The sequence below is a fragment of the Thamnophis sirtalis genome, unplaced genomic scaffold, assembly GCF_051295495.1.
Source record: "Thamnophis sirtalis isolate CommonGarterSnake01/CBP01778 unplaced genomic scaffold, rThaSir2_p1.2 scaffold_5, whole genome shotgun sequence".
NCBI classification, from domain to species: Eukaryota; Metazoa; Chordata; class Lepidosauria; order Squamata; family Natricidae; genus Thamnophis; species Thamnophis sirtalis.
Genome location: NW_028261385.1, coordinates 84243769 through 84270979, shown reverse-complemented (window position 1 = coordinate 84270979; position 27211 = coordinate 84243769). Strand labels below are relative to the sequence as shown.

The 27211-nt window shown below is 38.5% G+C and overlaps 2 protein-coding genes across 4 annotated transcripts in view; both read left to right on the top strand.

The window, feature by feature from the left end:
• The window catches only part of MOB3B (MOB kinase activator 3B), a 91336-nt gene extending 86771 nt beyond the window's left edge, over positions 1 to 4565 (top strand). For all 3 annotated transcript variants that reach the window (XM_014061873.2, XM_014061871.2, XM_087716137.1), the window contains one exon: positions 648 to 4565. In XM_014061873.2, the coding sequence (XP_013917348.2) occupies positions 648 to 677 (30 nt within the window). In that variant the 3' untranslated portion in view covers positions 678 to 4565. The remainder of the gene's footprint in view (positions 1 to 647) is intronic.
• A 3926-nt stretch (positions 4566 to 8491) lies between these two features.
• On the top strand, positions 8492 to 16468 carry SMIM10L3 (small integral membrane protein 10 like 3). The gene is made up of 2 exons (XM_014061877.2): positions 8492 to 8773; positions 13269 to 16468. The coding sequence occupies exons 1-2, from the start codon at positions 8573 to 8575 to the stop codon at positions 13287 to 13289; spliced, it is 222 nt and encodes a 73-aa protein (XP_013917352.1). The 5' UTR covers positions 8492 to 8572; the 3' UTR covers positions 13290 to 16468.
• The last annotated feature ends 10743 nt before the right edge of the window (positions 16469 to 27211 follow it).

Sequence of the window (27211 nt, the reverse complement as noted above, 5' to 3'; positions counted from 1 at the left end):
TTCTGCAGACCAGCGGTGGTGGCTTCTGCAATTTCAGTAGTGGGTGTGGAATGATTTCACACACACAATCTAAATCCTGGCATACGCAAATGAAGCTTTGCATGCTCAAACAACATTTTGGCAGCCTGGTTCCCAACCGGCCATGACCCAGTAGCAGGCTAGCAATTGGGGAACCCTGCCCTAAAGACACATGTACATACCTATTCCAGTGTCCGCTTCTCTTTCTTTTGATGGAACATATCACTTAACTACTTAGCAGGAAAACAAACAAAATCCAGAAATTCCTGTTCTGTCTGCAATTCCTTCTAATTTACACCTTCCAGAAACTCCGATTGGCTTCTAACAAGAAAACAAACAGGTGGGAGGAGGGGAATTTTCTCATTCCAATATGTTTATATGTTCTTCTAGACAAAATGGAAAGAGGACCTTGCATTTTCCAGAGCTTCTTTGGCAAGGTATCTTCCAGAATAAATGATTGCCACCCATGCATATTTGTCTTGAACATTAGAGAGAATAAACAGGAGTGAAAATTTTAGAAATTTACACAAACAAGCCTGCTGTGGAATTTGAAAAGTAGAAGAGTGTATGGATTTATAGCCCACTGCATTGGTGGTTAATGATCTTTCATACCTTCCTTTATTTTCCAGAAAGAGATGACAACCCGGATGTGTCATTGAAGAACAGTAGCTGTATGGAGGAGAGAAAAAGAAAAGAGGAAGCAATATTCTGCTAACTGAAGAAAGGCTAGAAGATATACCAGTCCTGTGTAGGCCAGGGCTTGCCTTCTTATTCTTAAACAGCAGGAAAGTTAGAAACAGAAGATTATTGCTTTCACACACACTTGGCACCAATAAGTACATTAACCACACTGCTAAGTACTCCCTTGGAACACTGTGGATAACCTGTAAAGGAAAAAAGAAAAAAAAAAGCTTTTGTTTTGTTTTGCATAGACCCTGAGTGATTGAGGAGGAGTTCCAAATCAATTCCAACTTTCTGTTCTTAGAACTTTACTACAGATGTGCTTTCTAACCTTGATTTTGATACAGACCTTAAGTCACTAAACTGTGATGATATTATTGCACAGGCAGCCTCTATGAAAAGCCTTAGCAATAGCCTGTTCCTTTTCATTTCTTCAAATAGGGAAATAAGTCACTTGGCACTTAAAATTGTTGAATGTGTATTTGACCAAGGCCTGAAACATCTATTTTAGAATATAGGCAGGGAAGAAGTTAATGACCCAGTTGAATGGACAAAATGTTTTTTCCATTTATAACTGGCATGGCTGCTTATCCAGATAGTGGCTTTTGAAACACTTCCAACTGTCCATATGCATCTCATTGGTTTTCTTTACAGCTGTGTACATGGACTGCCATATGAGGTTATCAGTTTGCATCTTAGCAGCAAGAACCATAGTGCCCAAATCCTTGGGATCACTAATAAAAGCAGTCCCTTTGACAGTGAGTTCTATCATAACTGGCTGCTCATGCCAAGGACACATCTGTTTTCTAGGCGTGGGCAATATAAAAATGTTCCATCTTCGCATTTGCATGAATGATAACCGAGACAAAAATCCATTGATGTGCAGGGCAAACAGTTTGTATCCTTATTTGGAAAAAAAAGTGATTTGCATCTCTGTCCAAATATATTTGTGTGCACAAAAAGAAGGGGAAGACTGCTCAGGGAGAATCCAGAAGAGAAAAACCTCCATGGAAAAAGGCCAGGTAGTACAGAAAATGAAAACCCCATGTATTGACCCAAAAAGTATCTACTTAGATTCATTTCCTAGTCTTATTGAAACTAGAGGACTGCAGGGCTCTTCAGAGTGCTAAGTTCAACGTGCAAATACACAGAGCAAGTGTAGTAAAACCTCTAGACTTTGCTGATATTGTATTTCATACTGTGATCATATCTATGCAGCTTTGTAGACTGTCTTTTTATGTTTTTCCACATTTCCAGGTAAATACACTGAACTACCACTGTGCCTCAATTAATATGTCTTTTACTCAGTTGCTTTTCTTTTTGACAATTATTGTACCTATCCAGAAATTGATGAACTTATGTGATTATAGAGGTGTAAATCCAGAGCTGGTATGAAGAACATGTCCAATTAAGATTTTTAAAACATTGGAACTGCAGAACACTTTCTTGGATATTATTCATAATCAATGCACTTGTACGTGCAAGAGATATATGAATTGTACATAGAGATAATTGGAATACACACACATACAAATACAGTAAGTGCTTCTCATTGCTTCCTAGTCATTTTTGGTTTTTCTCTTAATTTGAAAAACAAACATGTTGTTAAGCAAAAATGATTATTAGGCTGAAGATGGGATTAGAAATTCTAGTTTTATTTCTTTCAATATGTGATAAAAATTCTTTCACAACTTAATAAATAGCAAATTGTCCAATGGGATATTCCAAAATTAATATTGGTGATTTCAATGAACTGCGGAAGAGTATCCATAACTAAATAATTAATGAGCTTTTACTGATGGAGTTTTATCTTCTTTAATTAAGAAGATAAAGAATACAAGGGGAACAATAATGTATTTGTGTGGTACATTTCTTTAAATTTAATGATATAATTTTAGAATTGGTTCTAGAATTTAGAGTATCTGATACGTGTTCTTTCATGCCTCAACATTTTTGCTGACCCTATACAATTTGTTCTTCCTGAGCTTTTCCAAAATCAATATTAGAACATAATACAAATAAGATTTATAAATGTAGATACATTATTTGAGTGTATTAGCCACAAATAATAATAATATAACTAAATGATGCTGGGGATTGATTTGTAAGAATTTATTTTTTTTATATTGATACGTTCTTACAAAAATTTAATACCAACTTTAACATGACTTCAAGATAATTTATATCGAATTACAAATTCTAGCATCCAGGACTGGTTTGTTTTAGTGATGTGTCCTAAATTAAGATACAAAACAAGCTACCTAAAAGTCAATGAATTCTTTTCTTGAGTGTCACACATATGCTCCGCAGCAAAGAATAAAATGAACTTCCTTCTGGAATAGATGCTAGTCTAAATTGGTTCCTTTTTGCTTATTTATTATGTTTTTATGTCTGTCCATTTTTGGTTTCAAATTCTGAAGTTACAGGATCCTTCGGCTCTTTGTTGTAATATCACAGAATCAGTTTCCCTGGGATGAGTCCAGAAGAGAAATTTATAGCAAGGGTACTTCCACTATTATTCTATATGTAGTTTTTATAAAACATGGAGACCAATATATCCAGTCTTTCTAATACTTGGTTTTGTTTTGTTTGGGTTTTTTGCTGTATAAAGAACTTTTAAGGTGGGGATTGCTTCTCGTTTGGGACTTAACGGTAACTTAATAATAGATTATTTTGAAGAAATTAAACAAGAGGAGCTAATATATAGATCAGAACCACATTCTGTTTGATGGAGCAATGGGGCAATTAGAGTTAAATGAAGCAATAACCAGCAGATCTGTGTTAATCTATATTGCACGCAGTGACCAAACTCTAAGTCCTTACTTAGAAAAAGCAAAGAGCATAGTTTGACTTTTGTAATTTGAAGAGACAGAGAGTATGTATATTTGAAACTGGAAATGTATTTTCAAATAAAACAAAAATCAGGGTTCAAGCCACTCACCCCAATAGTTCAGAACTTTGCTTATCTTGCACAGAATGAGATCAAACTGATGAGTCTCATCTGAGAGCTCTAAACTAAGCTAAATTTAAGGTCTGTCATCCTGAGGTATCCCTCAGACAATGTTGCATTACAGTTGTCAAAAGAACCATACTTTGGGGATTTGTAATCCAAACACTTGAGAGTACCAGATGTGAGCACAGCTAGTATGGAAGAAAACAATCCAGCTGATGTCATAATTAAATGAAAACTAGTTAACAGCTAACAGTCATAGTCAGGGAAAGGTGTAAACATGGGCAACGGGCTGAATTTATTATTTATATAGGAATCTGTAGTGAATCACACACATGGTATTTGGGAACAGCCTAACATTGACTGCACATATTTCCAGCAAAAGTTGTATTTTCCACATATAGTATTAAAGAGGAAAGTGTTTCATCAAAAGTAGCTGATGAAAAGTAAATTATGAAGCTACTTTGAAATATCAAACACAGACAAAAATGTAGTATGTGTAGGCTTAACTACTTTTGAAGTCTAGCTCAACAAAACCAAAAATACAGTTTTTTCTGCGGTTCAAATATTTCTATTTTGAAAGAAACTAAATTTTATACTCCAAGAGATTTTTTAAAATGCAGTTATGCTTTTTTGTCTGATCCGGGATGGTGTGGAAGAGATTTCCCAACTAGTTTGGAGAGAACCTATGAATTTATTTCCAAGTGTTTAATGTAAACTTTTATTTTCAGTATTGCATAATTAAACTTTTTACTTTGGCCACATACATTGAATTAAAAAATACAGCCCTTAGAAATATCAAAGCCAATACAGTTATAGAACAAGTTATATGTAAGTGATTTAAATTTAAAAATCAATTGTTTGATGAGATTTGTGGTGTCAGTGAAATAAAAAGAGTTTTCAAATGGGTTAATAACATTGTTTGTAATATTGTATTGATCCAGATTCATGATTTTAATCTATACACCAAATAAGGGGGGGGGGGAGGCCCTGCATGTGGTTTTTTAAAAATCCCATAAACAAATCAAATGTGATTACAACAATTTGCTTTCTATATATGACAATGTTTATAGTTTATAGCAATTTATGGTTCTCATAAACTCTAGCTAAATCATACCAGCTTTGTTTTCTTTAATAAAAATATATGCATTTGGTTCTAGCTCAACTGGGCAAACTAACTAGCCTTGTTTGCTTCAAGAATACTTTGGGGGAAAAAATCTGGAATTGTCAAAAAGGTAGGAGAGACGTATGCATATCTATAAACAGCTCATTCACCTTGATGAATTTGTTTCTGGAAATCTTGTAAAGTAGATAAAAATGTTCAAAATACTCTAAGAAGTCCTCATATAGAAGAGGAGAAGTAGCTTAAATCCTACAAGTGTACCTTCTGGCGATTTTACTCAAGAGAGTGACCAGAACTCTGTATTTGCATATTAGGTTTCAAAAAATCAAAAGCTGGCAAAGCCCACGCATCCAGCACTACTACTATTTCCAGAAATGCCTCTTGGACATACCTAGGTTGACTCCATTAAGTCAATGAGTATTTCCAGAGATGTGCTTCCTTCCATTTGCATAGGGAGAAAAAAACACTCAAATAGTGTAGGAGATAATGAAGAGGGTAATAAATGAGTGATACACAATAAATTATAACTGTGGTAGTATGGTCTGTGAATGGACAAGGCCCCCCTGGGCTTTTAAAATGGTGCCATCAACTTTAAATGTTGAGGGAGCCCTCAAGATGTTTCTCCAGTTAGATTAGCTAAAGTCCCCTGGAAACATGGCCATCAAATAATTTCCATTAAATTATGGCCCATTTAAGCACTGCTTTTTATCTTTTACTTTTCTCCTCTATTTCTATTTTCATTTTACTGTTTGCTTACCTCATATTTGCTTTTTTCCTTACTTTCAGTTCAATTGTATTTCATTACTATTGCTTTCTGATCTTGCTATTTTGCTAGATTTTTAGTCTTTTTTTTAAACAATCCAAATCATGCTTTGATAGTTCACCAATGGTGGAATTCAATTTTTTTTACTACCGGCTCTGTGGGCACGGCTTAGTGGCAGGGGAAGGATACTACAAAATCTCTATTCCTACCCTACTCCCGGGGAAGGATACTGCAAAATCTCCATTCCTACCCCACTCTGGGACCAGCCAGAGGTGGTATTTGCCCGTTCTCCGAACTACTCAAAGTTTTCCACTACTGATTCTCCAGAACCTGCTGAATACCACCTCTGTTTCAAACTGCCTAAGAACTTATGACCTACTACAGGTTTTGAGGCACTCTCACTTGAGGTTTATAGATCACATCCCTTGGAGCTGATCTACTGTACAGGCCAAAAGGTCCACTGGAGACCAGTTATCAAATGGTGGTGGGGGGGGTTCCTTGTCTATCTTAATTAGTCTGCATGTGTTTTAAGTCAATATTGTTAACGTTTTATTAAACTGACACCTTTATGTCTATGATTTATGTTTAGTAACTGGTAGCAAGGAACCCAATGTACTTTCTCTTGTAGCAAGGAACAAGGACACATGCTACACTATGAAATAGCCCTGTTACCCATCATTTATAATGACCAGACAGTTCTTTCATTAACTGTTTCACCATTTAACTGTACTATGGTTAATCGGTTTTCTAGGAACTACTATGTTTCCCCGAAATAAGGCACTTGGCCTTATTTTTTGGGAGGTTTCATTACTTTTGCGGTGTAGGAGGCAGTGAGTGTGGTCACCTCATGGCTGCTGCTGTGTCACAATATTTTGGGAGAGGGCTTATTTTGGGGGAGGGCTTATTTTAGCACATGATCTCAAAAGTGCGATTGGGCTGATTATCCAGGAAGGTCTTATTTTTGGGAAAACAGGGTAAGCTAACATTTTACAATGGAAAGCTTAGAGTTCCATTTTAAAAGAACAGTGGTTAGTTTAGAGTAGCTGATTAAAACTGGATAAATGGACTGTTTGCATTGTAAAAATTCTAACACGTCTTCTGGGCTGTAAATTTCAGACTTAGTTTCTTAAATCCCCACAGTCCTACTCATTGAAAAAAAAAAGAATGGTAATGATAATCATCTGGTTATTTGAGAATGCAGATACCTGGATCTTATGACAGCAAGAAAGTTGCTATACTATACCTTTTATAATACTTTTATAATAATCGATAATAATTGACATCTTTTAATCATTAATACCAGTAATGGAGACTGGTTCATACCTTTATAACCAAAAGTTACCGCTGCAGTTATATATGCTTTATTAAATACATGCATTATCTATTAGTATCATTGTAAAAACATCATGTAACACCTGTGGGGGAAGGTGTCCACTACAAGACTTTTTCACATGATGTGCATAAAAACCTCAGGAAAGACCAACTTCTGCAGAACAAGTCTGCTTTGTATTAAATAGCTTGGATTCTGAAGCCATCATCCCAAGATTCACACTGCATGCTATACCTACCATTATCAAGAATTGGGTGGAGAATTTTGCCCTTCTCTAATCTTGACCTGCCAGTTAAGGGGTATGATGAAAAATTGGAACTCATATTGTTGAAAACAAATACATATTCCTGTATATATTTGGGGCATTAAAATCTACATGCAAAGTTTATTGAATATGCTAAATTCTGATTGCTAAGACTGAGAAACAGTGATCTATAGCAAGGGACCTCCCATCAGCACCAATGAAAACATGACCACTGCTCCCTCCCAACCTACACCAAAGGACTAGAGCAGTGATGGCTAACCTTTTCCGGACCAAGTGCCCAAAGCGTGTGCGCCCAAATCCTCAAAATGCAATGCGCAAACAGCCCCTGCATATGTGAGCCCTGTGGATACAAGCGCCCCCTGCATATGCCCATTTGGCACATGCATGCGCAGCCCTCCATATGCCCAACCCCCATGCATGCACAAATGCACATGCGTAGCAGAGACCCAAAGATCAGCCGGCTGGTGGGAGGCACGTGGCAAAGCTGAGCTGGGGTGATTGTGTGCCACCTCTGTTACATGTGACATAGGTTCACCATCGCAGGACTAGAGGGTGGCAAACTCAATCATCCACAATCCCTTGCTCTTCTTTGCAGCCAGTGTTGTGCAAAGAAAAGAAAGTTAAAGAGGACACACACACAGGAATGATTCCCCAAAACAGTAAAGTTTGCAATTGATTGTGTGAATAGATGGAGCCCATCTGAATCTTTGAGGGTGCTTCATTCCATAAGGCAGTAATGTGACAGAGAAGGCCTGCTGACTGGTCCCATAGAGGAACTTTAATCCGTTTATACTATTGCTGCTGCTGTTCATTCACTCTGATTCAAGACAAATAGCCCTTCTGGATGATGGCTGCCAGCTGTGTTTGCTCCAGATCGGAGTTGCAGTCTTAGAGATCTAATATAAGCCATGAGAACGTCGTATGTGTAATGATGTTGCAACACAAATTATGCAATTTATGAAGTCAGTTACTGTTCCAGGGACTCCCTTGATTAGTAAATTGCCTGTTGCAAGAGGATGGCATTGGAAAAAAAAATTTTGGCTGCCATGCCTCTTTTTATGGGTTCTGCATTTGGGAGAGCAAACAAACAGCTGGAACATAAAACAACAAACGAAAACAAGGTTGCTTTAAGCCCGCCCTAAGATTGAAAGACAAAACACCCAATCCCAGCAAAGCGGAAAGTTAAAAAAAGCAGAGTGGAAAAGCCTGGGAGAAAAAGAAGATATCCGTATTGCAAGCCTTTGGATTGGACGAGGTGACGCTCTGCGTCTGACGTCATGGACAGCGACGGTGCTAGTGAGTTGATTTAGCCCTTCAGCCGCGCTGCTTGGTTCCATGGACATCCGGGTCTCTGTGAGTGCGTGCGGAGAAGGCGGAGTCTACGAGGCCTGGCTCGGCAGGTGTGTGTGTCGGTGTGTGAGTGTGGAGGGGGGAGGGCGTCGATGGCGGCGGCGGCGACGTCGGTGCTCCTGTCCGCCTTGGCTACTCGCCTTTCCCAGTCGGCCACCGCCCGCACCTACGGGATCTTTTGCAAAGGGCTGACGCGGACCCTCCTCATCTTCTTCGACTTGGCGTGGAAGCTACGCATCAATTTCCCTTACCTGTACCTGGTGGCTTCGATGATGTTCAACGTCAGGCTACAGGTGAGTTTTTCTTTGGGGAGGGGGGGGAGAAACCATCACCAGAATCAGAAGGGCTCCCCACATGGGTCCAGCCTCTGCCAGCTTTGCTTCTTTAAATTTTATTTTATTATTTATTTAAATTTATCATTATAGTTTAGAATAGAATAGAATTATTTATTGGCCAAGTGTGATCGGACACACAAGGAATTTGTCTGGTTATATAATATATATGTGTGTGCGTGTATATATATACTTACACAAACACACACACACACACACACACACACACACATTATAAAATGATAAATGGGTTTATCAGCAAGCTCACATTCCTGGCCTCGTATCCCAACAGAGGTAATCATAGAGACATGAAATAACGGCTTTTAACCGAAATAACCCTGCTTTTCTGGGTTTGTGCTGCCTAATTAATTGGTTTACTAAGTGACCCTACCTTGTGGGTTCATTTGGCGTGATGATTTATTAAGGAATTGAAAGGAGTTTGCATACCATGTGAAGCCACCCGAAAACAAACCAAGGTTAAATCTCATCAAAGACAGGTGTGATGTGAATGGTAGCTGCTGAGGATTAAAATGGCCTGGCCTAAATGAGAACGTGGCAAATCATGTTGATTTGTAATGCTTACCTGTACCTACCTCAAAGTTTTTCTGAATTAACTCTGTATTGCAGATTTTCAGGATGTATCAAACCAACAGTAAGTCCCTTGGAGAATTTCCTGCAACATCCTGAAGTGGAATTAGATTTTTAAAAATATATTATTAACGTGTATTCTGTCCAATTCTAGAAATTCAGTGACTAACAACCAAATAAAAGCACTTGACAATAATACTAGGATGCATAAACAGAGGTATAGAATCATGATCACGTGAAGTGTTAATATCACTTTAATAATGCCTTGCTACGGCCACACTTTGAATACTACATCCAGTTTTGGTTGCTACAGTGTAAAAAAAAATGTTGAGCCTCTAGAAAGTGCAGAGAAGAGCAACAAAGATGATTAGGGTACTGGAGGCTAAAACATATAAAGACCGGTTGCTGGAATTGGGTATGTCTAGTTTAATGAAAAGGACGAGGGGTGACTTGATAGCAGTGCTCCAATATTTGAGGGGCTGCCACAAAGACAAGAGGTCAATCAGTTTTCCAAAGCACACGAAAGCAGGACAAGAAGCAATGGATGGAAACTAATCAAGCAGAGAAGCAACCTAGAATTAAAGAGAAATTTCATGACAGAACAATCAGGGAACAACTTGCCTCCAGAAGTTGTATTCTTCCTGTAATTATCACACAGAGAAATAACAGTCATAATATAAAAGCAGGATGTGACAAAGGAATATATTACAGCCCTTTCTTAATTTTCAAATGTGGAGGACTGGGATTTAAATCTATTCTCAGCCGCAAATACTCTTTGGATAGCTGTGAGCTAGGCATTCTTTCTCAGCCAGCCTACCTCATAAGGTGATTGTGGTGAAGGGAAAACAACTGAATTGGGGATGGACGGACACACACATTATATTGATTACATATGGAAACATGAATTTTATTTTTTTTAAAAACTGGCTGAGGTAATAAATATAAAGATGTATGCATTCATGTACACACATCTAAGTGCTCAGAATTAGGTTTATAAATTTCTTGCTTTAGTCCAAAGACTTAAGAGCAAATCTCAAGATAAAATTGAGGTTCAGATTATGCTTTTTTAGAAAATAAGAGCCCTTCTGTGAGGCTTTTGGAGTTGTGTTCACCAGTACTCTAAGCCACAAAACAGCCAACCTTTGGCTGGCCAATTAGTTTTATGAGTAATTGTGTTGTGTAGTTTTAGAAAATTGGATTGAGTAAATGGATAAGAATAATGCAGTTTTGTTTCCTATTGCCAATTTTAAAGTGAGAAAAGCAAATGTCACTCATCTCTGTTCTTGGATTTGAGCTGTGGCGTATCCAAAATTAATAACATAGATGAGTTAATAGTGAAGTCTCCTCTCTCTTTCCCAATAAATATATTTTCTGAACTCTTAATTATCATTTGTGCAAAACATATTTTGATTGAACTTTCCAGGTTACACTGATTTGTTCCCAGTTGGGTGATCCTTAGATGATCTTTTAGAATAGGATTTAAATGCTGTGAATACTAAATATCTGAGATTGTAATCCTATGAAAGGATTGATTAGCCAGCAAATCAGCAGACAATATTACACTAGCTTAATAGGCAATCTGTGGCCTTCAGATGTTATATAATTACACACATGCTTTGGCCACGCTCCTAGAACAGGGCTGTCAAACCCGCGGCCCGCAGGCCAGATATGTCATGCACTGGTCACGCCCACCCCACTTTTTAGCAAAGGGGAAAAGTTGTGAAACGTCACATGATGACAGTGTGATGACACAGGTTTGACACCCCTGTACTAGAAGTACTTGTAATTCATAAACATCTGGATTCCTGTAGATCGCCCTACAGTAGATGGCCAAATACTGTCAGATGGTGAAAGGCAGTTCTATATATCTTACTGGTCTTCCCAACGTTGCTGTACTCGCATACATTTTCTGTATGTTTGTTAACAATTGAGGGCAACGGGTGATATTTTATTTGGGGATATGAAACTTGTTTCTCTATGCAGTTAGAACTCAGTTTCCTAAAATTTATTTCTCTTGTGCTCATATATTTCTCCATAATGTGTTCTTCCTGTGATGAAAATTGTAATCATCTTGATCTGAAAACAAGCCCCTTAAATCTATGCTTTAATATTTCATTTAATGTGTTTAAGAAAATGTGTTCAAGAATAATTCTGAAGTGTGACACCACAGATCCCTGTGGAATCTAAACAAGCAATTGTTGGAAGATACTATCTTGGTATTTAGTTTATTGGGTAGTGGCAAATGCAGGATTCACCGAAGTGCAAAATATTTTAAATTGCAACATGCTAATTGTAGCATCAAAGCTAAAGAGTACTAGAAGAGAAAAAAATAAGTTTTTTAAGTACAATTACCTTGTTTTATAAAAAGTTGGTTAGCGCACACTTACTAATGCCGTAGAATATTCTCTGTAAAATAAAGCTCACACTTCAGTTTATTAGTACTGCCATTACTTACAGGTGGTCCACACTTAATGTACCATTGTTTAGTGACCAAAGTTATGACAATGCTGATCAAGGAGTATTTGCAGTAGGCTCTCATAGTTGAAACTGTCACAGTGTTTTCACTGTGATGTTTTTGTGATTCAAACATTTAGCAATAAGGCTTGCTATTAACATCACAACAGCGCCACAAGAGCCAAGGTGGCGCAGTGGTTAAAATGCAGCACTGCAGGCTACTGCTAGATCAGCAGGTCAGCGGTTCAAATCTCACCGGCTCAGGGTTGACTCAGCCTTCCATCCTTCCGAGGTGGGTAAAATGAGGACCCAGATTGTTGGGGGCAATATGCTGACTCTCTGTAAACCGCTTAGAGAGGCCTGAAGGCCTATGAAGCGGTATATAAGTCTACTGCTATTGCTATCCTGCAGCCTTGATTGCAATTAGCAACCTTGACTGCCAGCTTCTGACAAGCCACCTTTCAGTAGGAAAGCCAGCAGGAGATTGCAAATGGTTATGTCACCATGGGATAGTGCAGCTGCCTAGGATTTGCCAAGCAACAACTGGAACTGTTGGAATTGTTATAAGTTGGCACGGTCATGTGATGTGCCTTGTAAACAATATGGCTTAGTAATGGAGTTACCCAGTGAAGTGAGGACTATTTGTATATGTTGCTCTATTTCTTTAGATTCTGATTTGTTTTAATCACATTGAATAAGCAGCTTGGTTTACACACCAGAGTAAGCTAAAATCAAACAGATTTCAGAACAGGTTAGATCAATTGAAGTACCTTGTTTTACTGAACCGTAAAATTTAAAAGGGGACTATGGTGGTGTTCTTGTGTAGTTGATGGGGTTTTATTTGCTTAAAGCAGTTCTATGAGATCATGATTTGGGTTTACTTTAAATCTGCATGCTGTATTATCTATACATTAGCAAATTGATTATAACCAAAATGTGCATTTTACTTTTTCCTCTAAAATGGGAATGCCCTTAATCATGAATAGTATCAAAATAATATACAGATAGGAAAACATCAACAAACAAAAAAGTCAATTAAAAATATTTAAACTATACTGTACTGAAACAGGATAGGATTATAAAAATCATGATTGGATTTGTTGAATCAAATGTAGATTAAATAATGCTTATGGCCTTGGATTCTTTCATCAAATGTCAATTTAATCTATCCACGGTTCAAAGTAATAACAAACCTATTTGATTCCTCAGATAGGCAACATGAGATCCCAGGGACAATTTTTGCTTATTTTCATGATTGTAAATTATACTTTATTGTCATATCCCACATCAAAATTTCTGTAATCTAAACAGTCCCTTATAATGGTTAACTGGTCATTTCAGTTCCGAATTGGTTAACTTCATTATTTTAAAGGTAACAAAAGTTTTCTTACCTGTGTTTTTACTTTCTTTGCAGGTTCATATTGAGATTCATTAAATCATGCCTTATGTTGCAACCAGAAAACATTCCACCATTTCCTTTGGATTATTACAATGTGGAGCTTTGAGGACAGGGGAATGATGCCTTTCTCTTTTACCTGTATGGCCCCGGAAGAAGATTTGGGACACCATCACCTGCAGCAAAGGACTAACCTAAATCAGCATAAGGAGATCCTTCACTTTCTAAGGGTCCTTTCCTTAGCAAAGAGCTCTCATATGGATAATCATCACTTGCAAAAGAAATCTTTCTCTCTCAAAATTGGGTGCTGCCCTCTGTTTCAAGCTATCCCACTGCCTGATATTGGTGAAAATGTCTTACCACATTGGAGCAACATAACAAGAAGAGTCCTCTCATCCAAGGAATCACTTGGTTTACTACAGAAAGATCTCCTGGAGAAGATCTTTAGTCCATTCACTGGTACTATAATAACTGATTGGTTAGAGAGAGCTCATGACTTCATTAGTGAACCAAACAGGTGGAGAACACTTTATACACTTTGCACATTTTTGACTGTCAGAGCCCCAGCATAACCAGAAGCAACAACGGTTAGAACTGGAATTAAGGGTTGATGATGGAATGCACCTTTTGTTTACTTGAGATGTTGATTTGCAAGGAATTTCAATCTTCAGATGTGAAATCCAGCCTGGCTGCTGCATTGGATGAGCATCTAGTGTGGCTTTCGGTGACCAGCATCTGTCTGTCTCTCTGATTTACTTTGACCTCATATCTTTGCCCAGTAACTTTGAATATACAGAAATATTTTCCAGTGTAAAATATCCAAGCAAGCATCGTCAGATATCTCAGTGGCTGCTAGCTATATGAGCATTATCACCTCACATCTCTGTCATGTCATAGTAAATATAAAAAGTAGCATTTGGAAATAGTAGTGATTACTGAATCTGAATCTGCTTATTGAATCTTCCTCACTTGTTATTTTTAATATTTTTCAGAAGCCAGTACTGGTGTGGGTTTATAATAATCTGGACAACCCAAATTTAACAGCACTAGGGAGCTAAACTGGCCCATGGGCCACCAAATTGATTCAATACAACATTCAGGAATCCATTTTGCTATCACTTCTGTGTTAATACCAGCATATTATTGATAGGGTTGAATTTGAACAGTATACAATCCTGTAAATTGTTGCCATATGATACAGGAGCAAAAAAAAATTCAGCTTTTACTATGTATTGCTCTGGTGTCAAACTCACAGCATCACATTGCCATCACATGACTTTTGAAACACTATTTCCCCTTCACGGAACTGGGATGGGCGTGGCTTGTGAGTGACGCATACAGCCCGCAGGTTGCCAGTTTGACAACCCTGGTGTATTGTATTCCTACCTTGCATATGGAGTGAGGGAAGCTTTTCCATTTAACATTTTCTGAAGCATTTCTGAGCCCACCAGAAACATATATTAGGAAAGCTGAAAGTTTTAAAGAAATTAAAGAACTGGAAATTTCACTGAATTATAGTTTGTACTTGGTCCAGTGATCCTCATTCTCTTGGGTGCAACGACATGCTGGTTTGGGAGATGAGAGTCCAATCATGGGTGATCCAGGTTGAGGAATGCTGGTTTAAACGTGACAGCATTTTCAGCTGGCCTTTAGGCAATGCAAAACACCCTCAAGATAACGTTTGTGATGTTCTGAAGGCCTAATCAAGTGGCCACCTGTAAAATGATAGTTGGGTGTAGCTGTTTTTAATAATTATCTCTGTATTGCCATCTGTATCCAGGTGTATAAGGATAAGCTTAGATGCCTTGTTTTAGGTACTGTGATAAGGATTTAATAAAGAATTGTTACGCATGAGGCCAACATTTTTAGTCAAAAGCCAAAGACCAGGTTTCTATCATATGAAAGGATGACTAAAGGTCATTTTTCCAATATACCTTCTGATGATGAGGGATGTAGTTTCTCCTATAGAATATTATACTCTAAAATATATTTACGGTAGCATCAGAGCTTTAAAAAAAAGCCATGTACGTATTTCCACCTGCCAAAACTTCCAGAATCTGGAATTGCAACCTGCAGGACTTATGATTCATAAAACATTGTAAGTGTGCAGTAGTGTTTGCAGCTGTCCTGCTATCTTGTAGCAAGAGTAGCAGAACATTATGAACCTTTAAAGTTTCACCACTATATTATGCAGGTATTCTTGAGACTGTGTGCAACTGATGAAGTGGCTTATGTGCAAAAGTGGGTGCAATAAATTAGCTTATAATCCAGACAACACTACTGCAAAGCTAAGGGTAGCTCTTTTCCCTCAATAGGTTGCCGTGAATATCCATTTTAAATGGCAATGCGATGAAATGCATCAGGTTAGGATTCCAGAGAACAACGTTTGTCTTTCAAGCCAAGGGGACTTCAGTCTAATTCTTGAACAATTCTTAAACAACACAATTCTTGAATATTTTCAAGTTTCCTATTTCTGAAATATTTTCCACAAGCTTACTGGGGTTGTTTGTGTCCTGATACTTTCCACGTGTGACTGATGTATATGCATAACCTCCTAGTGTGTTTTTAAAAAGGATTTTGACCAGAAAGTTAATGCAACTCTCTTTTAATCAAGTTCCCCACTTGCCTTGTGTGGGACACCTGAAGAATTGAAACATTCCAGCAGAACAGAAGAACATTTGGATTTTGCAGTCCATACCAAGATCTACCACAACTTTGTGTAGCTTGGTAAAATTAAGATTTGCATTCAGCCTGGTACTCTGCCATTTGTTTCATATTTTCTATTGGCAAAATTAACATGCTAACAAGCCAGAATCCAGAGATCTTGATTGATAACAAATCATGCTTAAAGAAATGACTGCAAGGTTATGGCTATTCTGATTTAAATGTAACTTACCTATGTAAAAATCCTCCAAAGTCTGAAAAAGCTTCTATTTATACATTTCAAGGATGAAGTTGAAATTGTCTGAAGATCCATCATTCTGGACTTTGAATTGGACTGTATCTTCCTTTTAGTAAAGTCTGCACTTTATTCTGAAAGAGGGACTTTTTTTCAGATGTTTTTTGCACTAAAGAATTATTTCATCAACAAGCTGATATAGACATTTCAGAAATATTTTGTTAGGAACGGAGTAGGCAGGAGTGTGTACAAAAAAGGCCTTGTTCTTGCAAAAGTCCAAAGTGCCATAACACTTGGACTATAAATGACTTTTGCCGCATACCTGTGCAAATATTGTGTGTTTTGGTACCGAACTAAATATATTGGGCTATAAGGCCACTAAAAACAGCATGATACAAACAGCGTAAAAAATATTTTGTCTTGTTCTAGTCTTACATAGCAAGCAAAATATCACTGGCAGGGACTAAGATGGATTACTGTCCATATGTGGATGTTTATATTTTCTGACATGTTTCTTTTTAGAAGAGTTGATGTACCAAAGGTATTGGCATTTGAAGTTAAGGAATACAACCCATTACAATCTCCCCTTGTTTTAAATGTTAGTTCTAAAAGACATTGGCCAGTACTGAGCTGTCTTCTGAACAGCCACTGAGGGCCCATTGAGCTGCTGAACTATACTACAATGAAGTGGTTGAAGACATGCAAAAATATTCACATTTACCGATTCTCTTAGCAGTACTTTTTAAAAACTGTTAAAATACCACATTTAAACTAGGATCGATACAAATGCTGCTCTGCCTTACGAATGATTAAATTCCTTATTGTGACCAAAAGCCCAGCACCATTGCTTTATGAAATTGGGCATTATCCGCAAGGATGCGTCCTTTTACACAGCATTTTCACAAGAGAAGCAGTCTCTGTTGATTGTGGCTGATGCTTTCATGATAAGAAATGCATTTATATGGCCTTACATTGAATATGCATCTGTATTCAACTTCATATATAATGCCAAGATTTGCACACTTGGAATGCTTTGTTTTATCAATAGTCTGTTGTAAAGTTTTGTTCATTCTTACATGGATGTAGAATTCTGCAAAGTTTCCCCCACCCTAACATTATAAGAAGATAATACTGGGGGGAGGGGTGTATGTTTAGGATGGTGAAACTTCCAAGCCTAAAATAATGTACTATACAAAAGTATAAAATCTTTGTTAGCCTCTCCTCTTTGTTTAAAGAGAGCAAAGATTGCATTTCTAAATCATGGGTGTTCACATTTTGTGGCTTGCTTTGAATGAAGAATTGTCTTGGACTGCATATAAAATACACTATATAATTAAGGTATATAAATTAAAATGTCAAAAATTTACAGTCTTGTGGGGCCACATTACTAGCTTGTCCAGGGCCACAGGCGGCCTATGGGCCACCAGTTGGACAGGACTAAATACTTTTATGATGGGATTTAGCAAGTGTAATTTTACTTACTCCCGCTGAAAGAAGTAAATTCAGCCCACATCGTATTTGCATTCTTCGTATCTGGTGTATTTCCAGACACCTTATTAAAACTGCTTGAAGTTCTTTGTCAGATGTACCATGTTGAACTGAATCTATAGGTTTTATGCTGAATTAGCTGATACACTAAAAATTCGTCTAATTATTCAGACCTGGGGGAAGAGTTCCCATACATAGAAAATGTATATGAAATTACAATTCTTGAGTTCCTTGGTTTCAGTCTGTAGATTAAGGAAGTATTGCAAGAAGCAGGTGCTGGGATTTTTTTTTTATTATTTTTTTTTGCATGTTCTCCACCCAAGTTTCCCCAATCCATGTCAGTTTGGGTGAATTTATGCAATACATTCCAGTTTGATACCTTTCAATGTCTCATCACTGCAACTGGCTTCGGTTATCCTACAGAACCATGATTTTAATTGTGGGTTATTAATGAACGTACCATTGTCTAGACTGGCAAGATTTGTTAATAAATCAAGCTGACACCACAGATTGCCCACACTCAGAGAGTCATTGCTAATTTGTGGCTGGAGGCTGTACTTGGTTACAAGCTTTGGAATTGAGAAGAATTGAGACTGGTTTGAAATTTTCCTAACTAGTCATTACTTGTGGCTGAAAAACAAGCTGAGACCTTGAACCATGGTTTAAAATTAACAATTGTTAGGTTTACAGATAGCAGTGAACTCTGCACTCTTCGGTGCTCATGCTCTCAGACTGGCAGGCATTGGGATTCAGCCAACACATTTCCATCCATTGGCACAGAGCTTCAGGAGAACCCAGAAGTATCAGCCTGATTTAAACTACTGAATCCAGCCTCTTGCTTATAAGATAGCTGTTCAGATTCAAGATTTTGTGTAATCATTGATTGGGTTGGAACATCATGCTGAGGTAGGGTTTTTTAAATGCTGTTATGTAAGTCAGTGGTCCCCAATCTTTACAGCTTAGCGATCCAGAGTGGAGGGGGACCATCCTGCCACTTGTGCAAGTTGAGCTGTGTGTGCGGGTGCTGGCCCGCCACTTAACACAAGTCAAACTGTGCATGTGTGCTGACCAGCTTCCGCAGCCTGGTTCTGAACAGGCCATGGCCCCATGGTGGTTTGTGGCCTGGCACTTAGGGACAGGGGTGGGATCCTACTGGTTTAACGAGTAGAATCCCATCCCTGGTTAGGGACCCCTGATATAACTCAGTGGTTTGTTTCACATAGCGGTTTGTTTGTTACTTACTAGGCCTGCAAAGGATCATTGTCATCTGATGGCTTTGTGGCAGTCCAAGCCTTGGGATGAAATGCTATGGAAGTCACTTCTAAATTACTATGGTGGTGGTGTTTTTTTTTTTTTTTTTTTTTTTTTTTTTTTTGAGATGTCTAAACCCGGGCATGTTGTTTTCACTGCAACACTAAACTGCTAAATCTGGTGAGGATGTATTTTCTCAGTGGACATGCATTGAGCAAGAGAAGGAGACAATGCAGTCATCTACTAAGTTGGAATGTTTTTAATGGAATTTGCCCCTGCTCCGGTGCTTTGAAAAATAAAACATTCTTCTTCTAACTCCCTTTCAGGGACATTATGTAGTGTTGTCCATTACAAAATATAATTAAAAATGAAACAAAGTGTTTGGATACACATCGGGCTATTTTTAAAATATCTCCAGTAGCCTAGACAAATTTAGACACCATCATCAAACATTTTTAAAAGTCCTCGCACCACAAACCCTCCTGGTCTGCAAAAGCTATTTCAGTGTTTGAGGTTTGATCTGCAGTCCCTGTTGAAAGCTGATCACCATAGGGCTTTTATGTTGTAAAATAGTATTAGAGAATAAATGAATCAAAGGCTCCTCCAGGACTGGAACTCTTTAAATGTAAGCAAAAAACAAAAACCAACCCTGGAATTGTGTGTATTTCTTAAACAGATAATGATGAAATTGCTTGCTCACACCACCTGAGGGTGCTACAGGTCAAATCTAAAACGTCTAAGCATTGAGATTTTTGAAAGTCATTGGGGTTTTTAGTACATTTGTGCTGCGTTGTATTTTTTTTCCTCTGCTGCTCTTTTAGCAATTTAGCATAATGTATCAAAACTGAAATTCATGCATTTGTTGTGGTGGTTTAAATTTGAACATGCCACTGAATGTTTTGAATTAAAAAAGGAGAAATAAGGTTTTCTTGGTAAGCACTGGGAGAGAGGGGAAATGCTGTTAGTGTTGCCATTAGAAAAGACCCTCCCTCCCTCATATACAGGTAGTCCTCGACTTTCCATGTTTCGTTCAGTGACAGTTTGAAAGTACAATGATGCATGAACAAAATGACTTTATAAGCCCTGCTTGAAGTTATGGCTGCTAACGGGGCCCCCGCAGACACTTGAACAAAATTCTAGCATTTGGCAATCTGTATGTACTCAAGACCCCCGTAGGAACAATGAGCGCCCCCTCCCATTATCTATCCTCCCCCCATCCTCCGCTGCTGGGTCCCCACCCCCAAATAACACCCAGCTCTACCTTTTCCATAAATCTCTTTCTGGAAGCAGTTTAGCCAGCTAACAAAACCTGTTGGATTGATTAGATGGCTAAAACTGGTCTACTCTTAAGTGTGTTGGTTTCCATCATCTCTAGGACAATGGTTGAGAAAGCTTGTTCAAAGCAAAGCAAGCTGGATAGCTTAGGCTTTTCTGGAATGATGAGAAGAATAGAGAAAGCACATCTCAAGTTAGGGAAAAATTTCCATCACAACCCCATGTAGGCTTTGCTGGTAATTCAGAATTTCTCAATGTTCTTGTCCATGTTTCTCCATGTACAACAGGCTTTCAGTGATGCTTATTGAATGTATTTTCTCATCCCCCCCCTTGCTTCTATGCAAGGATTCTATGCAAGGATTAAACAGTATAAAATCCCAACTGCAATCAACTGTGACCTAAACATAAGCCAGGAAAGAGAACTTTTCTTGGGTTTAATATTGAAACAAAAAGGATAGGACGACAAATAAATTTACACAGAGGAATAAGAGTCATTTGCTGAGATAGGCAAGTATAGAAATCAAACAATTTAAAGAGAGCTCCCTCCAGTTCATACAATATATAATTTAATATAATATAATAATGTAACAGAAAACACGTAAGAGAAAGGAATTTATGCTGCTTGCTCTGGCCTGCTTTTGAGTGGTTGGATAGCTGGATGAGGCATACTGGGTGTTAACCTAGGGGCCTGATCCAGCACACGCTCTGATTCATCTGAATATGATGATACCTCATCCACAATCTTCGTCATAGATGAAAAGGAAACTGGATTTATATCTTCCGCCTGGCAATTTCTGGAAGGCACTACGGAGGCTTTTTGCTTTCGGCAGTAAAACTTCATTCTAGGGACAGAAAGTGTCATAACATTGGAGTTTAGTACAATGTGTACATTAAAAACCTTTCCTATAGACTTGAGGTGGCTTAGGATAGGGAAAGAATCCATTAATCTGGGTTTTTAAAAAAAAATATATATTCATATCTCTATTTCCCTTCAGACTCGTTTGGCACCCAACAGCCAATGTGCCACCATAAGAACTTAATCTTTCCTCAGATTCAATAAGCACTTGTAGCACTTTTAGCAGCAATAAGTACAACCAAACATTTCCTATAATTTGTGATGAATCTCTCTAATTTCTTCGTAGGCATTCTGATCCCATTTTCCACGGTGACCTCCTTGTATTCAGTAATATTTTAAAGATTTCTAGTACCAGTGATTTGTTTCAGATGTTGCTGCAACATTTTTAGTGGGTTAGGCCTCTTGTCTCGATGATCTTTACAAAAGCCTGAATTTGCTACTCTGCATCCATTCAGTTAAGGCTGTTTGGAGACACTGATTTAGCCATTTGGTCTTCAAGGACTGATAGCATGTTTTATTTTATTATTTTATTTTATAGTGAAATTTAATGAAAAAAATACAGCATGACCTGAAAAAAAAGAACAACAGAAGAAAAGTATAGATATGCTATGAATTATGTGTCACAAAAAGAAAACTAACAAAAAAGGGGGGAAGGATCTTTGTAATAACTGGAGTAATGTAAAATGAATTAAATCCTTATGTTTATAGTCATAGTTTATGATTAAATCTAAGTATAAATCTGGGACACGGTGGCTCAGTGGTTAAGATGCTGAGCTTATCAATCAGAAGGTTGGGAGTTCAGAGGTTCGAATCCCTAGTGCTTCATAATAGAGTGAGTTCCCGTTACTTGTCTCAGCTTCTGCCAACCTAGCAATTTGAAAGCAAGTAAAAAATGCAAGTAGAAAAATAGGGACCACTTTGGTGGAAAGGTAACAGTGAGTGTTCCGTGCGCCTTCGGCATTTACTCATGCTGGCCACATGACTATGGCCACATGACTCTTCAGACAGCGCTGGCTCTTCAGCTTTGAAACGGAGATGAGCACTGCCCCCTAGAGCCAGAAACGACTAACACACATGTGTGAGGGGAACCTTTACCTGTAAGCATAAATCGAATCATATAAACACAAATTGCTTCATCTTCCTATGTTTAGATCCCAGAGATGTTTCAAAAATAGGTAACAAACTCATGTTGGATCCATTCCTTAAGCTCAGGAGAGTTTCCTATTATGAAAAATAATTATTTTTCCTAAATCTGGTCTTTTAGGAATGCATAGTTCAGCATAACATTAAAATCCTTAACTAAAATAATTATCCAAAAATTGTATTAAAATATGTAATAATTTGTAACCAAATCACGGTCTATCAACATGTTCTGACCAAGGCTTCCCAGGAGCATGAAACAAACTCCTTGTCCCCAACAAAAAACCCTTTTACTAATTTACTGTGAATTCTGCTCATTCATGTCCAACAAAGTCTTTCAACAGAGGATTTACAGTCACAGACCTTATCTGGCTTGGAGAGCTGACAGGCCAATATCTGCAAAACTTGGCACGGAGTCTCGGAGAGTCACAAACCAATTAAGCAAACTAATCGTCTCCTGCAAACTCCACTCCCCTTTGCTCCTCTTTTATTTCCTCTGGGAGGGGCTATTCACCATCCACCTGTGGCCTTACTCCCAAGTTGACCCCTGTTCTTTAGCTGTTCCCTTTGTCTGACAACTCTGAGCCTGCACACACTGGGGAATAGGCTCCAACTGTTTGTCTGCCTCACTGATGTCTGACTCTGAAGGCATCTGACAAGTGGCATACAGCTCTGGGCCCTCATCAGAGCCTTCCCCAGACTCCAGGGCTGACCCACGTTCCTCCCCAACCTCCTCACTGTCCAAATCTGCGGCCAGCTCCCCTGGCCACTGGCGGGCCACAACACTAAATAAGATTTGATCATGCAAGAATTCTCACATTTCTTGCAATGGTTTGCCATGAGTACTTTCAACTGGCATTTTGATGAGAGACTTACCTGCCATTCCTGGAATGAAGCCATGCAGTTACAATGCAGCACCCGGTTAGCAGAAGCAGAAGCAGAAGATTCACAGTTGATATTATCAACAGAACTTTTTCCCGCTGTCTTTTGGGTTGAGATTCTTTGACTCCAAAATATTTCCCTGTCTTTTGTGCCTTATCTGAAACTAAAGTGTATTGGGGGGGGGGGGAGAGAGAAAATGGTTTTAAATCAAAGTTAAGTGGGGCCAATTGGAGTATTGAGGAACAGTGGTGGGATTATAATTTTTTTACTACTGGTTTTTGTGGGCGTGGCATGGCTTGGTGGGCATGGCAGGGAAAGGATACTGCAAAATCCCCATTCCCTTCCAATCAGCTGGGACTCAGGAGGCAGAGAATAGATGGGGTAGGGCCAGTCAGAGGTGGTATTTACCGGTTCTCTGGACTACTCAAAATTTCCGCTACCAGTTCTCCAGAACTGGTCAGAACCTGCTGAATACATCTGGTTTAGGACGTAATTCAATGGAGCAAAGAAAAGGGACATTTTTAACATTGCCCTGTTTTGATTACAGGTAGACAAAGCCTACTGACTGCCTCCTTCAGTGACCATTCAAAGTTACAACAGTGCCCCCCCCTTTTTTTTCAGCCAATGCCTGCATTTAAGACCATTGCAGCATCCCATCCCTTTAAGACCATTGCAATGTGATGACCATTACAGTCAAGTACACCTTGTTCCATGCCTCGCCTATTGTTATTTACTCCTTGCAGAAGGGTGGAGAAAAAAGCAGGTAAAGCACAGGGAAGATTGCCTACAGAAATATCTTTTTTATTCTTCACTCCCATCAAAAGGAACATAATCAGAGATGGTATTCAGCATAGGATACAAGGGTAAGGAGTGGTGTGACCAGAGGTGGTATTCAGCCAGTTTTGACAGGTTCTGAAGAACCAGTAGCAGAAATTTTGAGTAGTTCGGAGAACCAGTAAATACCACCTCTGACTGGCCCCACCCACATCTATTCTCTGCCTCCCAAGTCCGAGCTGATCAGGAGAGGGGAAGGAATGGAGATTTTACAGTATCCTTCCCCTGCCACACCCACTAAGCCACGCCCACAGAACCGGTAGTAAAAAAATTGAATCCCACCACTGAACGCAATGATGCTCTGTAATATCTCCACTCTGCGGGAGTTGCAGTTGGGATGAAGAAAAGAGCAAGAGTTTCTACAGGCAATCTCTCCTGTGCCTGGTTTGCTCTTCTCCCCTGCCTTTCCCACAGAGCAGAAGGATTGAAGAGGGAGGGATTACCAGAAAGCAAGCAGGTACACAATGGGGAATGCTCCAGACTCTTTGTGTTGTGTGTCTGTGGTTGCCAGTGCCAATGCATTCCCTTTGATGTATGCCCCCCATTGTGAACCTGCTTAATCCCTTGTAATCCATTGCTCTCCAATTAATGTAAATACATTGATTCCATTTTTATTAATTATCCTGGCACTGGGATGAACCTTCCAAAGTGCAGGAGGAGGCAAACAAAAGCTGTGAAACTGATTAGTTTGGTCAATTTGGGCAGGGGAATGGGGGGAAAGAAACAATCACATGATTTCTCACTTAGTGACCATTTCGCTTACTTGCCAGTCTCATTTTTGGTAGTTAAATTAGGTCTACGGTACTTTTATCCATCTCTGTCTGAATAGGAATAAATGCTAATAAATGCATTCTTTGGATAAAAAAATCAGAAAAAAACCTGTATGGTAATACTTAGAATTAAATCTAGCATTATTTGAATTAATTGTACATATAGTCACTTCTATAAACAAAGGAATGAATTAATGGAGACTAGCAATTATATGTAATGAAGAGATATGGATATATAGATATAAATTTATAGAGATATAAATATAGATGGTGAAATATACATAGATGCAGATGATATATAGATGCAGGTGGAATAAAAGATATAATAATTATTGATATACACAGACATACAGATAGATAGATATATTTGGCCTTAGTGTATTTTGGCCCCTTATGCTATCTGGAGAAGGCTTTAAAACTTGGAAAAGTGAAAGAAAATAGCAGAAGAGGAAGGCCAGCAGCAAGAGGGGGGTTAAACTTTGTTACCATAGCAATTGAGCACTGAAAGAATTGAAAGATTGGGGTAGGGACCAGAGGTGGGTTGCTGCCAGTTTGGCCCGGATCAAGAGAACTGGTAGTAGTGGCAGCATGAGGCTCCACCCACCTGCCTGGATGCTTCTGCACATGCGCAGAAGCGTCGCGTGCTCAAACCAGTAGTAAAAAAATTAGCAACCCATCTCTGGTAGGGACAGATCATCAGGGACAAAAGAAAAAGAAGTACCTGCCATTTTCAGTGCCCTGTCAATTCCTTACAGAAATGGCAGCTGCTTTTGGAGCTTTCTGCCCCATCAACAGCTGGCCAATAGGAAGCTGAAGGCCTCCTTATCTCTTGCAAGCTTTTAGGAAGCCAAGCCCTGTGTGCAAAGCTGGCAGCTTCAGGAACACTTTCTCAAAATCTTTCCTTTGCTTTAACCTCAAACATCACCCAGAAAGCCACAGTTCTTCAATAAAGAAAAAAAAAGTTAGGAGGGGTGGACTTGTTGATATCCCCCCCAAAAAAAACTTAGGTGCAAAAATTAAACTCCCTGCCTCTGCTCTCCAGTGTCTATCACTTTTAAAAAATCTTAACTCTAGGCTGAAGAGTAGAGGAATGGAAGCAAGCAAGAAAAGCCTTTTGCAACTTTTCCCCTTGAACTGGAGCGGGGTTTATCTCCAAAAGTTTTGCTGACTAGAGACTTGGGCAACAAAATGGAGGACACTGGGTCTTTGCAGGCTTTACTTGTCCTTCTGGCTGCCTATAGAGCCCAGCTAGGACTTAAAGGGTTTCTCAATCTTTAAAGGCTTTCTCAACCTTGACCACTTTAAGAGGTGTGGACCTCAACTCCCAGAATTCCCCAGTCAGCATAGCTACACGGAGAATTCTGGGAGTAGAAGTCCACACCTCTTAAAGTTGCCAAGATGGGCTAGGGGAAGTCCTTTGGAGATGAATTATTTCCAGCTGATGAGACAAAAAGCTCAGAGAGGCTAGGGAACTGATTCTCTTTTTTTGCCCCAGAAAGGCAGGGGCGGAATTAGGAAAGCCAGGCTCGCCTAGTGTTTTCCTTCCCCATTGTTTCTTGCTGATACACACTAAATCTCTACAGACTTTTAGCTATACAATTTGGGATGAACACCCTTTGAATGGTGTGGGAGTAGGAATTGATTTCTAGAGGGGGTGAAAGACTCAAGGACTACCTGTATTCATTTTCTAGCTTACCTAAACATTTGCTGCAAGAATTAGGAATTATTTGGAGCAATTCAACTCAGGTTCTTTGAAAGCCGAAATGTTTCACTTCCATTATGATAGATGAGCATTAGAAACTACAGTATATAGCTGATATGGTAAACGTTTTAAGTTTAAATACTGCTAAACTGTTTCCTTACATGGCACAGGTTTGAAAAACATATTGTGAGGAATATCCAGCTGATCATCATGTAATGCTGCAATGAATTTTAGAAGAAGGTAGTTAAAAAAAACAATTTTGCCAACAGTTTTAATCATTAATTAATCTGTTAAATAATTAAATATGAAATCAAAAGTGATGTCCCTCTGAGATTAGAGATATTACTTAACCATTTTCCATGAGCTAAGTGTATGAAATTTTTAAACTGTAGTTCTTTATGTGTAGCAAGAAGATATTTAGTTTACGTCCTTTAGAATTTTACTAAATCTTCTATACATAATTATTGATCCAATGCTATTAAGGTTCCATGAGACATTTAGTCTCTTGTCAAAAACTCTGGAATGTAAACCAAAGGATGTATTTAAGGGAATGTTGGCAAAAAAAACACCACGCTACCAGGAGTAGCTGGTAACACTTTTTCTGTCAAGTTTTATTTATTTTTTAAATAAAAATAAGCTTTTGTAAATGGTAGGTGACTTCATAAGATGTTTGGAATGGCTAAATTGATATAGAATTTGGACTGGAGAGAGAAGGAGGGTAGCATGTATGTAGAAAATAGAATGGCTAGGTAGATGCAAGTAACATATGGGTTAGATTATGAGTATTATCAATTAACAATTATAATGTGTTTATTTTTGCTCTGTAGTTGAAATTAAACAGAGAAGAGTTGATGCAGCAGAGCT

Bases quoted from the DNA above. Each gene is read 5' to 3' on its own strand.
- SMIM10L3 (XM_014061877.2), top strand. From the start codon at position 8,573: ATGGCGGCGGCGGCGACGTCGGTGCTCCTGTCCGCCTTGGCTACTCGC. The intron at 8,774-13,268 runs GTGAGTTTTTCT...CTTTCTTTGCAG, and splicing joins TGTTCAACGTCAGGCTACAG to GTTCATATTGAGATTCATTA.